We start from the raw sequence: 11,932 nt of genomic DNA, 5'->3' as shown, positions 1-11,932 counted from the left end.
AGTTTCTCTCATATACTATGACAGTATTGGCTTAAGTTTATACCATCTTCCCATGGCACAGTTTTGACCTCCCCAATATGACATCATTTCTCCAGAAGTGCACTGTCCAATCAAAATATAAGGTGATCATGCTATATGTAATTTTAACATGTTTGGTAGCCAAATTTTTAAAAGTAAAAAGAAATAATTGAAATGAATTTGAATAATATACTTTACCTAACCCAATACATCCAAAATATTATATTCTCTCATACTGCAAGATTGTCCATTTTATGAAAAAATTCAAAACATATATTTATTGTAATTTATTTGTAACTCCAAAGTTAATACCTGTGGCACTGGTGCAGTCATTCAGGGACATGTGCATGTGCAGAGTGGTGAAAAGTTTGAACCTCCCAAAGTGCACATTCCCAGTCACAGTGGAAATGAAGTGCTGCCCAGTGTTCCTACGTGCAAGAAGGCTGACATGCCTCGTGGAGAAAACACGTGCTAGATAAGCTTTGTTCATGCTTCAGGTATAGTGCTATCGGCTCTCAGTTCAATGTTAATGAATCAATGATATATATTAAATAGGGCATCTCTAAACAGAAGCACCTATAAAACAAGGTTCTGTATTGATCAGTTGATGAAATAATGACCACAGGCTTGCAGGAACCTAATTCTTAGGATCAATAAGGCAGTATTTGCTAATTCGTTGTTCCTGGGGACTTTACAGACCACAACCACTTGGAATAATTATAGCCAACTCTATTTCTTGACTCTACTGATGTTCAGATTCAGTGTGAGTTGTACCTTTCCTGGGGGCCCAGTGGTGGATAAAGCTCAGTGTCAAGCCACTGACAGATAACAGACAGAAATAGACCACAACCAGCTCCAAAGCCTAGGCTTGCCAAGGCAAACAGATTAAAATTCACAGCAGATAGGAAGAGACTGGTTTTATTTCTTATTGATTGATTGACTAATGATAGGGCATTGTACCCACTTAACCTACAGGCATGTGGACTAAGGCTCCAAAACACATTAAGTGGTAGAGGTGATGGCTAGAAGGGCAGGAGTGGCAAAGGTGAGCTTATTGCCCTTGGAAGGATTGTATCTTTTTGACCACATTACTACTGACTTCACTGCTCCATGGGGAACCATGGGAGAACTCACAAACCTGGACCTCTGTCTGGGAGCAGGCTGCACAGTCTGTGGCTTTGTGTAGACACTTCAAAGAGTTCCCATTTCCTTTGTCACTAGAGAAAACACATACCCTCTAAGCAGAACTGTTGGTATTGATAACTTTGTCTACACATCAAGCAAACAGACCAGTGACTGGGCCTGAGCGTAGGAAGGCGACAGAGGACAGCCATGCCAGTTCATCCAAGAAAGCACACATCCTCCCTTTCCGTGGGGAAAGAAAGAAAGCTTCTGATTCTGTTTCATGTGCCCCTGATGGAGGCAACTGCATCTTGCCCACGGCCCCCAGGAGCTTTGCTGTATGAATCAATCAGCCATCAAAGAGGACCATAAAATGCCTGATAATTCAGTTGTGCACCTGGCTGTGGAGACGCCCAGAACTTTCCCCACAGGTTTCCACTGCTGCTGGTTTCAAGGTGGATACAAAGTTCATGAAAACAATTTCTGATATGGAAGGAGGCATTAGAGAACCTGTATCAGAAAGGGCCGGAAATGACTGCAGGGTAATGGGTGTGTTATTTCTGCACGAATGCTAATTATGAGCCATTAACCCAGCCTGCAGGTTGGGAGAAACCCGGGTCAAGGCAAGGCTCTCTCCTACTCAAATGACTAGAACAATTTCACCCAGTTATAAGTGGGCTGTATTCATTTTTTTGTGGGATGCAATGAAAGCAGAGCTTAGAGGAGAAGTTGTAGCTTTAAATGCTTATGTTATAAACTAATAGAGGGAAAAATGAAATCGAAGATGAATCAATCAAGCAGAATACAGAAAAGGAAAACAGGAATAAATAGGGGGAAAAAAGGGGGCAAATAGGAAACAATTAAGATGACAGAAAGTTCAAATATATCAGTAATCACTGTTAGTTCAAACATGTTAGAGACCTTGATGAAACAGAGATTGCTAGACTAGATTTTTTAAATTTAAATATATACTTTTTAAATTATATTAAATTATATTTAAATATATTAATTTAAATTAATATAAAAGAATTTTGACACAGAAAAGTGGAAAAAATACACTACGCAAATGTTAACCAACAGAAAACTGGAGTAGCTATTAAGGCAGATTTTAAGACAAAAAGTGTTACTGGGCAAGAAGGGGTTTACAGCAAAATCATAAAGGGGACCATTTTTGTGTACCCAACACTCCAACTATAAAAAGCAAAACTGACAGATCCACAAGAAGAAAGTGACAGACCCACAAACAAAATGGAGATTCACACACATCCTCTAAAAACTGTCAAGTCAACTAAAAATCAGTCAGGGAAAATAAGGAGAGGTTGGAACAATCAGGGTGACAATAATAGTCTGTGTGCCTGTAAAACTTTACCAACTTCCTACAACTACTATCTTGACATCAACCTTGTTGGAAAAATTGGGGAGGTACACTAATCTACATTTTATAAAACAGGAAACAGGAGCGAAGAATGTGATAGTCACAACCAGATGACCAAGCCAGCAACAGAGGCAGAAGTGAGAACTCTTCCTGACGGCAAGGCAAAACCTCTCTCCTACAAATCAAGCCCTGTGATTCCCTAATTCCCTTTTCCTGTCTTTTTCTTTTACTGTCTAGCTCAGGAGTTGAGACAATAATTACGTTATTATGTGTAAGTGCTCTGAGCACTTTGGGGAAATGAGCCATTTCTATTCATATATGATGCTGATCAGCTTTCTCTTAAAACCTTGGCCCTCCACATACTCTCTGAGAATAGTCTCATCCCTAAACAACATTCTCTAATGCTGTCATAGAAGATACAATGGTTCACCAAGGCCAGAGCAGAGTGCCAGAGTAGCAGAACACCACATGCAGAGTGGGAAGGGAAATCATCATTTACTGGAAAGGCCACCCTAGGAGGTTTTGCTCACTAATCACTCTCTTTTTGTCCAAGACTCTTTCCAATCCTCCATCAGATGTAGCCAGATGCAGTCTTCAAATTATAAAGCAAATGGACTGCTTCTTGAGGCTTTACTCTCCAAGGAAGTTACTGTTAGGACCACACCTCACTCCTGGCCCAGCTCTGTGAGGGCCCCACGTGGAGCCCTGTCCACTCACACACTGACAGCACATGGGAACTTTTGCCAGTCCCAGAGCCAACCCAGGATGGGCCAAGGGGCTGAGGGCTCCCACCTCATCCATGTGAAGTCTCGGAGTCCTTCTCCACAAGGGCTTTCCATTTGTCCCGCAAAGTACCCATGAGTATTAGAGAGCTTCGATCATTCCAGAAGTCCACTCACCCTTTCATCTAAAGGGATTTCAGGAGATAAGAGTGCCCCTCTAGGACAGAAGCTGAGATCTTGCCTGAAGGCCAGGGGAAAACATGGGTTCAGCCCAAGGTTCAGGGTGGATAGGAAAAGAGCCCTGGGCACACCTGAGGCCTGGAGTTTCACTCAACTGTCCCCAAGTGCCTCTGTGGTACCCTGTGTGTCACTCCTCTCATAGTTCATGCCCTCTTCTGGAAAATCAGGGCATCACCTGCCTCAATTCCCCTCCACCTACACCATTACATTTGGAATGTAATCCAGATCCCCAGGCCCAGTTCTGGTTCTTTCCGGTGTGACCTGGCCTCCCAACCACCACTGCCCACCCTTCTTCCACTGGTGCCTCTCTTCTTCCTCTGTCTGAACCTCTGCTCTCCTCCCTGGCACATGCCATCTGTTCTGAGTCTCCAGGACAAGGGTACTCCTTCTGTAGGACGACACTGGCCATGCTGAAATTAGGCTGTTTTTACATATATTTCCAACTTGCAAGTGCCTGGGAAGAGCAGGGGTCTCAACTTACTTCTTTGAATCCCTGAGTGCCCTGGCAATACCTGGTATGCACAGGTTCTCAAAATATATTCATCAGATGGACGAACAAAAGTGGGTAAAATTCAAGTGATTTCCATCAAAAGATTAGGTACTTTGTGCCTGCCCGTTTGCGTGGGTAGCTTGAGATAACACTGCAGGTCAGGACCCATGAGATTTATAGGACAAGAGATAGCTTCAGGCTACCTTCTCTACTTTCAAAGGGGTCCTGGCTCCAGCTTTCTAAAGGGAGGTGTAGAGTCATGAGATGTAGGAAAGCTGAGATTAGTAGGAACTTTGATCAGCAGTGAAATCTTCAGAGGCTGCTTCTCAGTTTAATACTGTTCTTTCTGTTCATCAGCGAAGCAAGTTGCTGGGCAGGAGGGAAGGCAGGAGGTAATGGGAGGGTGGGTGGGGACGCAGGTAGGAGGGGTCAAGGATGCACAGTGCCTGTCATCTCCATGATACAGGCAGCTCGTGTGGTTGTATTTTAAACGAAATTGCATCCCCGTGTAGACACAACGTCTGGAATTACAAGCCTCCCTGTGATCTGTCACTTTTATATATATGCTCGAGGGAGCGGAGTGGTTTCCATAGAGAGGAAGTCTCACAGCCCACTTAGGAACAATACAAGAAGGAGCCGTGACCCAGCGGACACAGAAGTTCTGGGGGATGTCCCTGGGGCCCACCTCCTGGTCCTGAACTGCAGCCGCCTCATTGAGCATTTCCACTCCGGAGAGAAGGCCACACTCTCAGGTGAGTCTTGGCTGGGGAGTCTTCATGAAGGATACATTCACTTATCCTAACTGAGGCAGGAGGGGTTGGGGGAGAGATGAGGGTGTCCGCTGAGGGGCACAGTGCTGAGCACCATGGCTGCATGTTAAAGAAGGAGAAACCGGTCCCCAAGACACCAGGGAGATGCTTCTTAGGTGGCCAAGAGACCCTCCCTGTGTTGGGAGATAACTGCTGTGCAAAAGGTAGAAGAGGGGAAGCAAAATGGGCTCAAACAAATGCACTTTCCTGAGCAAAGTTTGGCTGTGAATATGACAAGCCTGTTTGCAAACAGACTTGGGGTGAAGGGTTGAAACTAGGGGACATTATTCCCCATGCTGGCAGGATGCCTACACTGGCCACTTAGCTGCAGAGCCTACAGCCAGAACATCTGCATTCCTTCCCTCCACATACCTGGGAGGCAGGTGGTATCTCCTTCCAGGGACATGGCAACTGGGAGGGTGGGGGGTTCTCCAACCCAGGTCCTCTGCCCCTAGAGCACAGAGTCCTTCCCCCTGGCTATGCTGGGGCACCAGAGGAAGGGGCCAGATACCTGTAATGAACAGGTACTCCCTGTGAAGGGAGAAACCATAACAAGGGATGTTTGACGTCCAAGCTTTCTGAGAAAATGTGTTTGCAGTGTTCTCAAATGTAGCAACCTGGCGCATGCACACACACAGGGACACACATATACACCCAGAATGGCTGAGATAAGGAAATGAATATGAAGACTGCCAACAATCAGTGTTATTTGAAACATGTCAACTTTCTCTGGCTGTTCCTCCCTCCCTAGGGGATAACTCCGTCATGTATGAGCCCTCACTGCTCACTTTGAGGATGAATTGTTAGAATTCTGTACATGTGTGTGTGTTACACATAAATACCTCCAGAGTCTAGAAAACAGCTCATTACAAGAATACCTGTTGAAATGCTTAAAGGTTCCCTAGGTCCTACAGCTAGGGTTTTATAAAATGTTTTTTAACTCAACTTCTTCCTAGTTTGCAGATGAACTGAGTAAAGTGGGGGATGCCTCTGGCATCCTCTGGCTCATGGCCCACCCTCTGCCCACCACCCTCTTCCCTCCTAGGTGCTCAGTTTCAGTCTGATCCCCACCAGCTTGCATCCTAGGGCGTGACTCTGCTGCAGCTCCAGGGAGGGAGTGCAAACCTCGGAAGCTCCTAGAGGCCCAAAAGCAAGGCTGAGCTTCAGGTTTCAGATGGAGCAGACTCAGTGGAGAGCTTCCCCTGGAAATCTAATAGATGGGGTCACCTCTTTGCCGCCAGCAACAGAAAAAGCCTTTAACCTTTGTGTTGCTTCACCAGCGATGATGGCAAAAGAATCCAATGAGTGTAAGAGGAAAAAGTGCCTAGGAAGTAGACTTCAGAGCACAGCAGAGCATGTCCTGTGGAGATGTTCCTCCTTTAACACTGAACCCTAAACAAAGCTAAACGAAAGACAGAGAGAGGATCTGGGACTCAGGCCCTGATACACAGATGGAAACACGGGGACCCAGGGCAGTTCATTGGGGAGCTAATGAGTGGGAGGCAAGACAGAGTCCAGTCTGTAAAAGGGACAGGGACAGAGGGACTAATAGAGAGACGGGCCTCTTCAAAGCTGTTCTGCCAGCATCAGCCCTTTCTCTGTGAATTGGTTTTTGTTTTTTTTTTAAATCCTTTCAGGCTGAACAAGCCCTTTGAAATTGCTCCCAAACTTTCAGAGCCTCCACAGGGTAAGACAGCTAGAGCCACAATTCACACTACGATCTGGATCCTCAATAAAACAGCAAAGCTTAACATCTGGTGATTGAGCACAGCATTTAAAGATAGGATAAGGCCATTGTTCCATAGAGACAGCCAACACCCTGTACAATGTCCTCTGAGAATTTGGCATGCAGTTCTGAGGAGCTCAGAGATGGACTGAATTCTGAGAAAGGTGGTTTGTGTTGCCCGTTAGAGACCCAGATTCCCAGGCCTCATCCCAAACCCACTGATTCAGAAACTCTGGGGATGGGGCACAGTAACCTATGTGTGAACAACCCCTTTACAGGATTCTGAAACTGAGAACTGCTAACTTGGACTGACATCAAGCAAGAAGAACCTGCCTGGGTTAGGATGGAGAAAGCGTTATATAGACAGAAATACAACACAACAAAGACACTGGCGCACAGGATCAAATTAGCTGCCATAGATACATATCTAGATGTAGATATAAATCATTTCAGAAATGGTTGTGTGTGAACCAAATCTTACCCTAATAGAACCTGAAGACTATTTATGTGTAAACAGATATGAATCAGACTTCTTTAAGTGTGGTTCAACCAAGAGCTTTTCCATTTTAATTCAGTTTTTCACTTTTTGAGATAGCTGTCATCCCCCTTTACCTCCATTTTTAAGCTCCAAATTTTTTGGGATGCAAAATAAATGAAGAAATAAAGCAACCTGGTTTCTTAAGAAAAAAAGTTAAAGGAAGGCAGTGGCTGTAATGTGGAGTACCTAGGAAAACAACAGGCTTATATAGACAAGCAGCCAAGTCAATGTGCAGATTGTGTCCAGGGTAAGGGAAAGAGCAAGGTGACTCTCCTCTAGAGAGAACTAGGGTCAGTTTTTTAAAGGGGCAATCCTAGTCCTATCTATTCACAGTATAAAGAAGGTTGGAAAGGGCTTGAGTTCAGTCCCATCCATTTTATGGGAAATGACCTGCTCAAGGCCATGTTGACAATAAGCTGCAGAGTGAGGTGAGACCTCAGCCTCTATCTGCCAGTCCCTCCTGGCCTCTCTGCACTGTCACCACAGAAAACGAAATGACCCTATGCTAGCCTGCTCTGCTTACTGCCCAGAAGAATCCCCAGATGACCCCAGGAATGTCCAGGTGGATTTTACTTACTAAAAATCCCAGTGTTTCTTATTTACTGCAAAACTGTATTAATAAAAGAACCCCCCCCAAGGTCCATAGCTAAAGTCTTTCTTGCTTCCTATTGTGGAAGATAATGATGCCTGAGGCAGAAAATAAATTTCAAGTCCAGGTGAAGCACCACAGTGAAAAAGTTCAGGCTTTCCCCTTCATGTGTCATCCTGACAACAGCACTTGGGAACAAGAGATGCAGGGACTCAGCCTGCTGGGCATGCAGGGCAACCAGCTCTGCCCCCTCTAGGAGGAGGAGACAAAATCCCACACATTCTGACCTCACATGTTTTCCACATGCATGACAAAGGGGGACAGCGAAGTTAATGATTTCATGTCTTTATTTCAGAGCTGGAGAGAGTGTGCCCACAGAACAGGCAAAGAGTCCATGGAGTGAGTTTGGTCCTGGGATACAGGAGATAAATTCTGCCCACTTCATAATTTTCCTAAGGCACAGTGACCAGAGACAAGCCAAATTCTGACCACCTTCTGACACAGTTATGAGCTGTTATTGAAAAGGAGGAGACTGGGCAGGCAGTGTGAATAGCCCAGCACAAGCCTCCGGGACCTGCAGGGAAAGCAATTGAAGTCCTGGTCTGCACTGTGGATAGGTGGCCCAGTGACTACTATGGCTTCAAGCCCAGTCCGTCCAAGTTACAGGAGGGCCACCGATCTGGCTGTTTGCATAGTCCCAACATAAATCATACACTGAGACTTAGATTTGTTTTCTTTTTTCCTTTTTTAAATAAAATAGTAGATTCAAATGGTCCCTGTAGACTATGATCCTTTCATACGGCTCAGTACTGCTGCTAGCCCTGGACAATTGCACAGCCTACGCAGTATCTGGAAACACCAGCAAACAAGCACCTGGACAAGGCATTGACCCACTCTTGGTTAAGCAAGTCTTTGAACATCAGTGTCTCTGCATTAATTCTCAGACCATCGTTCTCATTCAGAATGATGATAACCAGGAGCCCACATGTTCTCAGAGACAACCAAGAGTTTTAGATCGCGGTCCCATCAGCCCTAAACATGAGAGAATATAGGTGTTCTTTGTAAGATACTTAAAGTCCTACATAGAGACCAAATTCACTTTCACTTCATTTATCTCGTAGTGAAACCAACCAAAATAACAAACCTGAAGGTTTCTAAGAAACTCCCATGGCCTGGGGGGAACAAGCCTTAAAACTCTGCCTCAGGAACTCCACTGTGTTTAAGCACTAGAGACACATTCAGTCAGTCTTGCTAACGTTAAGAGAACTGAAATCAACCATTATAAGCTACTAAATGCTTACTTGGCACATGTGATGCTCATTTTGCAGGGCTGGTGGTACGTGCAAGACTGTATTAAATAAACACCAACACTTGTATTGGTTCTCAAGCTTTAGTGATCAGAATCATCTGAAGGTTTGTTAAAACACAGATTGCTGGTCCCAGAGCTTTTGAATAACTAGTTCTGGGAAAAGACCTGAAAATTATTTGCATTTCTAATAAACTTCCAGATGCTGCTGCTGGTTCAGAGACCACACTCTGAGAACTGTTGTAGAACATTCATAAAGCCCTGCTGAATTTAATCCATGTCCTCCTGATCCCTCGCCTCTGCCCCTGCCCACCCTCTCTCCTACTGCAGGGAGAGATGCTGGTGCTGGCCCACTTCCCACTGCTGCTCCTGCTCCTGGGGGTGCCCCAGGCCGGCCTCTCCCACAGGTCCTACAAAGCCAAGCCCCTCTCCAGCTGCATCGATGTGGCCCTGGTTGCAGCCACTAAGAGCCAGCTGGAGGATGCACCCCTGCTGAGCAAGAGGAGCTTCCCCTACCTGCCCGGCCAACACCCATCCTCAGGGGAGGATGAGGAAAAGGAGGAAGAGGAAGCAGACAAGGGGAAAAGGACCTTCTCTGGCTCTGGAGGTGGAGGCAGGGCTGGAAGCACCCAGTACAAATACCTGTCCCAAGGAGAGCTCAGGGGGAGGCTGTACCGGGACAAGGCCAAGAGTGACCGGCGTGCCAAGTTCACTCTGTCCCTCGACGTCCCCACTAACATCATGAACATCCTGTTCAACATTGCCAAGGCCAAGAACTTGCGAGCCAAGGCAGCTGCCAACGCCCACCTGATGGCCCAGATTGGGCGGAAGAAGTAGAAGCAGAGGCCAGCAGGGGGCACAGCACGGGAGGGCAAGGACCCGGGTTGCAGGCCGTGTGGACGGTGAGGGTGTCCTAGGGTTATGGGCTGCTGTCCTGCCTCCTGCCCAGCTCCCTCCTCCCTGTATATACACACCATTGCTGCGGTCACACACAGGCCATCACAGGCTCATCCCTCCTTCTGGGTCTTCTTCCCCATGACAAATAGCAAAGGTCATGCAGACCTGCACCCCACTTCTCCCTGGACCCCATGCCTAAGAAGAGGGTGCTCGGGGCCCCTCTCTGCATCCAGCCCGGCAGAAGCCAGGAGACCAGGATACACACTGCTCACCATCCTGCCACCAGCTCCCTTCTTCCCTCTCACCCCCATTAAAACCCATGGCTTCTTGAACCTGGGCTGGTTTCTGTTCCTTCTTGGCCAGCTGTGTTCAAGGTTCTGCATGGGAAAGGGGAGGCAGGTTAGCTAGGTTCTGGCCAGCGAGTCCTGCCTCTCCCAGAGGCATGGCTCCTGGAGGTCTGAAGAGGAGTAAAGAGCCTGGAAAAGCCAGGCAGGTAGGACTCTGTCAGATGTCCTTGCGTCCAGAGCCACCCAAAGCCTGATCCTACCAAGGGGGTGCTACCTGGGTTCTGCTGCCCCAGGGGATGCAATTATCCCCCTTGTGGCACCCAGACCCCTCTAGGCCTTGGCCGGGTCCTAAGCCTCTAGGAAGTGCTTATAGAGCCCAGCGGCCAGAGACACCCTGGCTGAGCCCTGGGTCAGTTGTTTCTTCACACAGTCACACTCTAGGCTCCCCATTCTCTCCTCTCCTCACACCTCCAGTACATCCTCCCCTATCCAGCCTTACCTAGTGACTTAATTCCTATTTCACTAAAAAAACTTGATGTTTCAGAAGCAAAATTTCACAGAATCCCCCATCTACCTTCCTAAAAGCATCTCTATTATATACTCTGCCTTCCCCCACAGGTCAGAGGAGCTGTCAGGCTCCCAAGGCCTGCACTAGGCTCCCGTCCCCTCCTTCCTCCTCGGGGCATCATGCCAGGACATCCCAACAGCAGCCCATTGCTCTGCTCCTTTTACGGCAGCTCCCGTTGAAGCTTTGCTTCCTACTTTCCCCTCAAGTCCACTGAACCCACCTGAGGCAGCTCTGCACCTATCACTGCACTGAGGCTGTTCCTCAAGGCCAGCCAAGACCTCCATGCTGCTAAACTCAATGGTTGAGTGACAGCCTTCAGCATCTGTGACACATGAACCACCACCTCCCCTTGATACATTTCTTTCTGGCCTGGTTTTCAGGACACTGTGCTATGTCCCTTCTTCTCAATGGCCACTCCTTCTAAATCTCCTTTGTGGGCTCCTTTGCCAGGCTTGTTCTCTCTCCAGATGCTGCATTCTCCCTGAATTCTTCCTTCAAGTCCTTGTCAAATCCTCTTTCTCATTGAGGTCATTTATTAGGTGACCACCCCATTAAAGCTGCAGCCTCCTTTCCCCCTTACCACGCTGTGTTCCTTCACCTTGTCACATGCAAAACAATTCACTTATTATGTTTACTGTCTCTTCCCCCCAACCCTCACCACCACATGAACTCCCTGAGGACAAACATGATTTTTGTTTCGCTCAATGTTGTATCCCCAAAGGCCCAAACGGTGAGTAGTACCTGACAGGCAGGCACTCAGTAAATAACTGGGGAAAATGAATAAATTCATCAGGGACATATTAAAGTTCTTGTGATAAGGAATCTGTACACACTGAGCATTTGAAGTGCAGTGTTTATAATACTTAAGACTATTTGGCCTAATAGAATCACATTCAGTTTTATAATTCCAATTTTAAAATATGTAAATTGAGTAAATAATTTACACTTGTGATCTTAAACAAAAAACTTATTAGTTTGTAGGCAGTTTGGAACACTTTAAACTACTTAATCACCTAATTCATAGTATATTAGATTTTGAAAGAATTACTTAGAGCACTTGGCAAGATTCATCAGACTTTACAAATAAAGAAAATATATTAAATTTGTCAGTGCAGTCCAAGATATTTAAGAGCATTTATCTAAGATTGCTCTTAAAAACCAAAAATTCCCTAATTTTTGCCATTGCAAAGGGGATTACAGAGGGGCCCAAAAACTCATGTATATGCCCTTTAGAAGTGATTAAAT

The 11,932-nt window shown here is 46.2% G+C and overlaps 1 protein-coding gene across 1 annotated transcript; it reads left to right on the top strand.

Moving 5' to 3' along the window:
- The first annotated feature begins 4,486 nt into the window (after nucleotides 1–4,486).
- On the top strand, nucleotides 4,487–10,133 carry UCN3 (urocortin 3). The gene is made up of 2 exons (XM_017676401.2): nucleotides 4,487–4,719; nucleotides 9,266–10,133. The coding sequence occupies exon 2, from the start codon at nucleotides 9,272–9,274 to the stop codon at nucleotides 9,770–9,772; it is 501 nt and encodes a 166-aa protein (XP_017531890.1). The 5' UTR covers nucleotides 4,487–4,719; nucleotides 9,266–9,271; the 3' UTR covers nucleotides 9,773–10,133.
- The last annotated feature ends 1,799 nt before the right edge of the window (nucleotides 10,134–11,932 follow it).

This window comes from Manis javanica, chromosome 2, assembly GCF_040802235.1.
Source record: "Manis javanica isolate MJ-LG chromosome 2, MJ_LKY, whole genome shotgun sequence".
Classification (NCBI taxonomy): domain Eukaryota; kingdom Metazoa; phylum Chordata; class Mammalia; order Pholidota; family Manidae; genus Manis; species Manis javanica.
The sequence above is the reverse complement of the archived record's forward strand: the minus strand, read 5'-3'. Positions and strand labels throughout refer to the sequence as shown.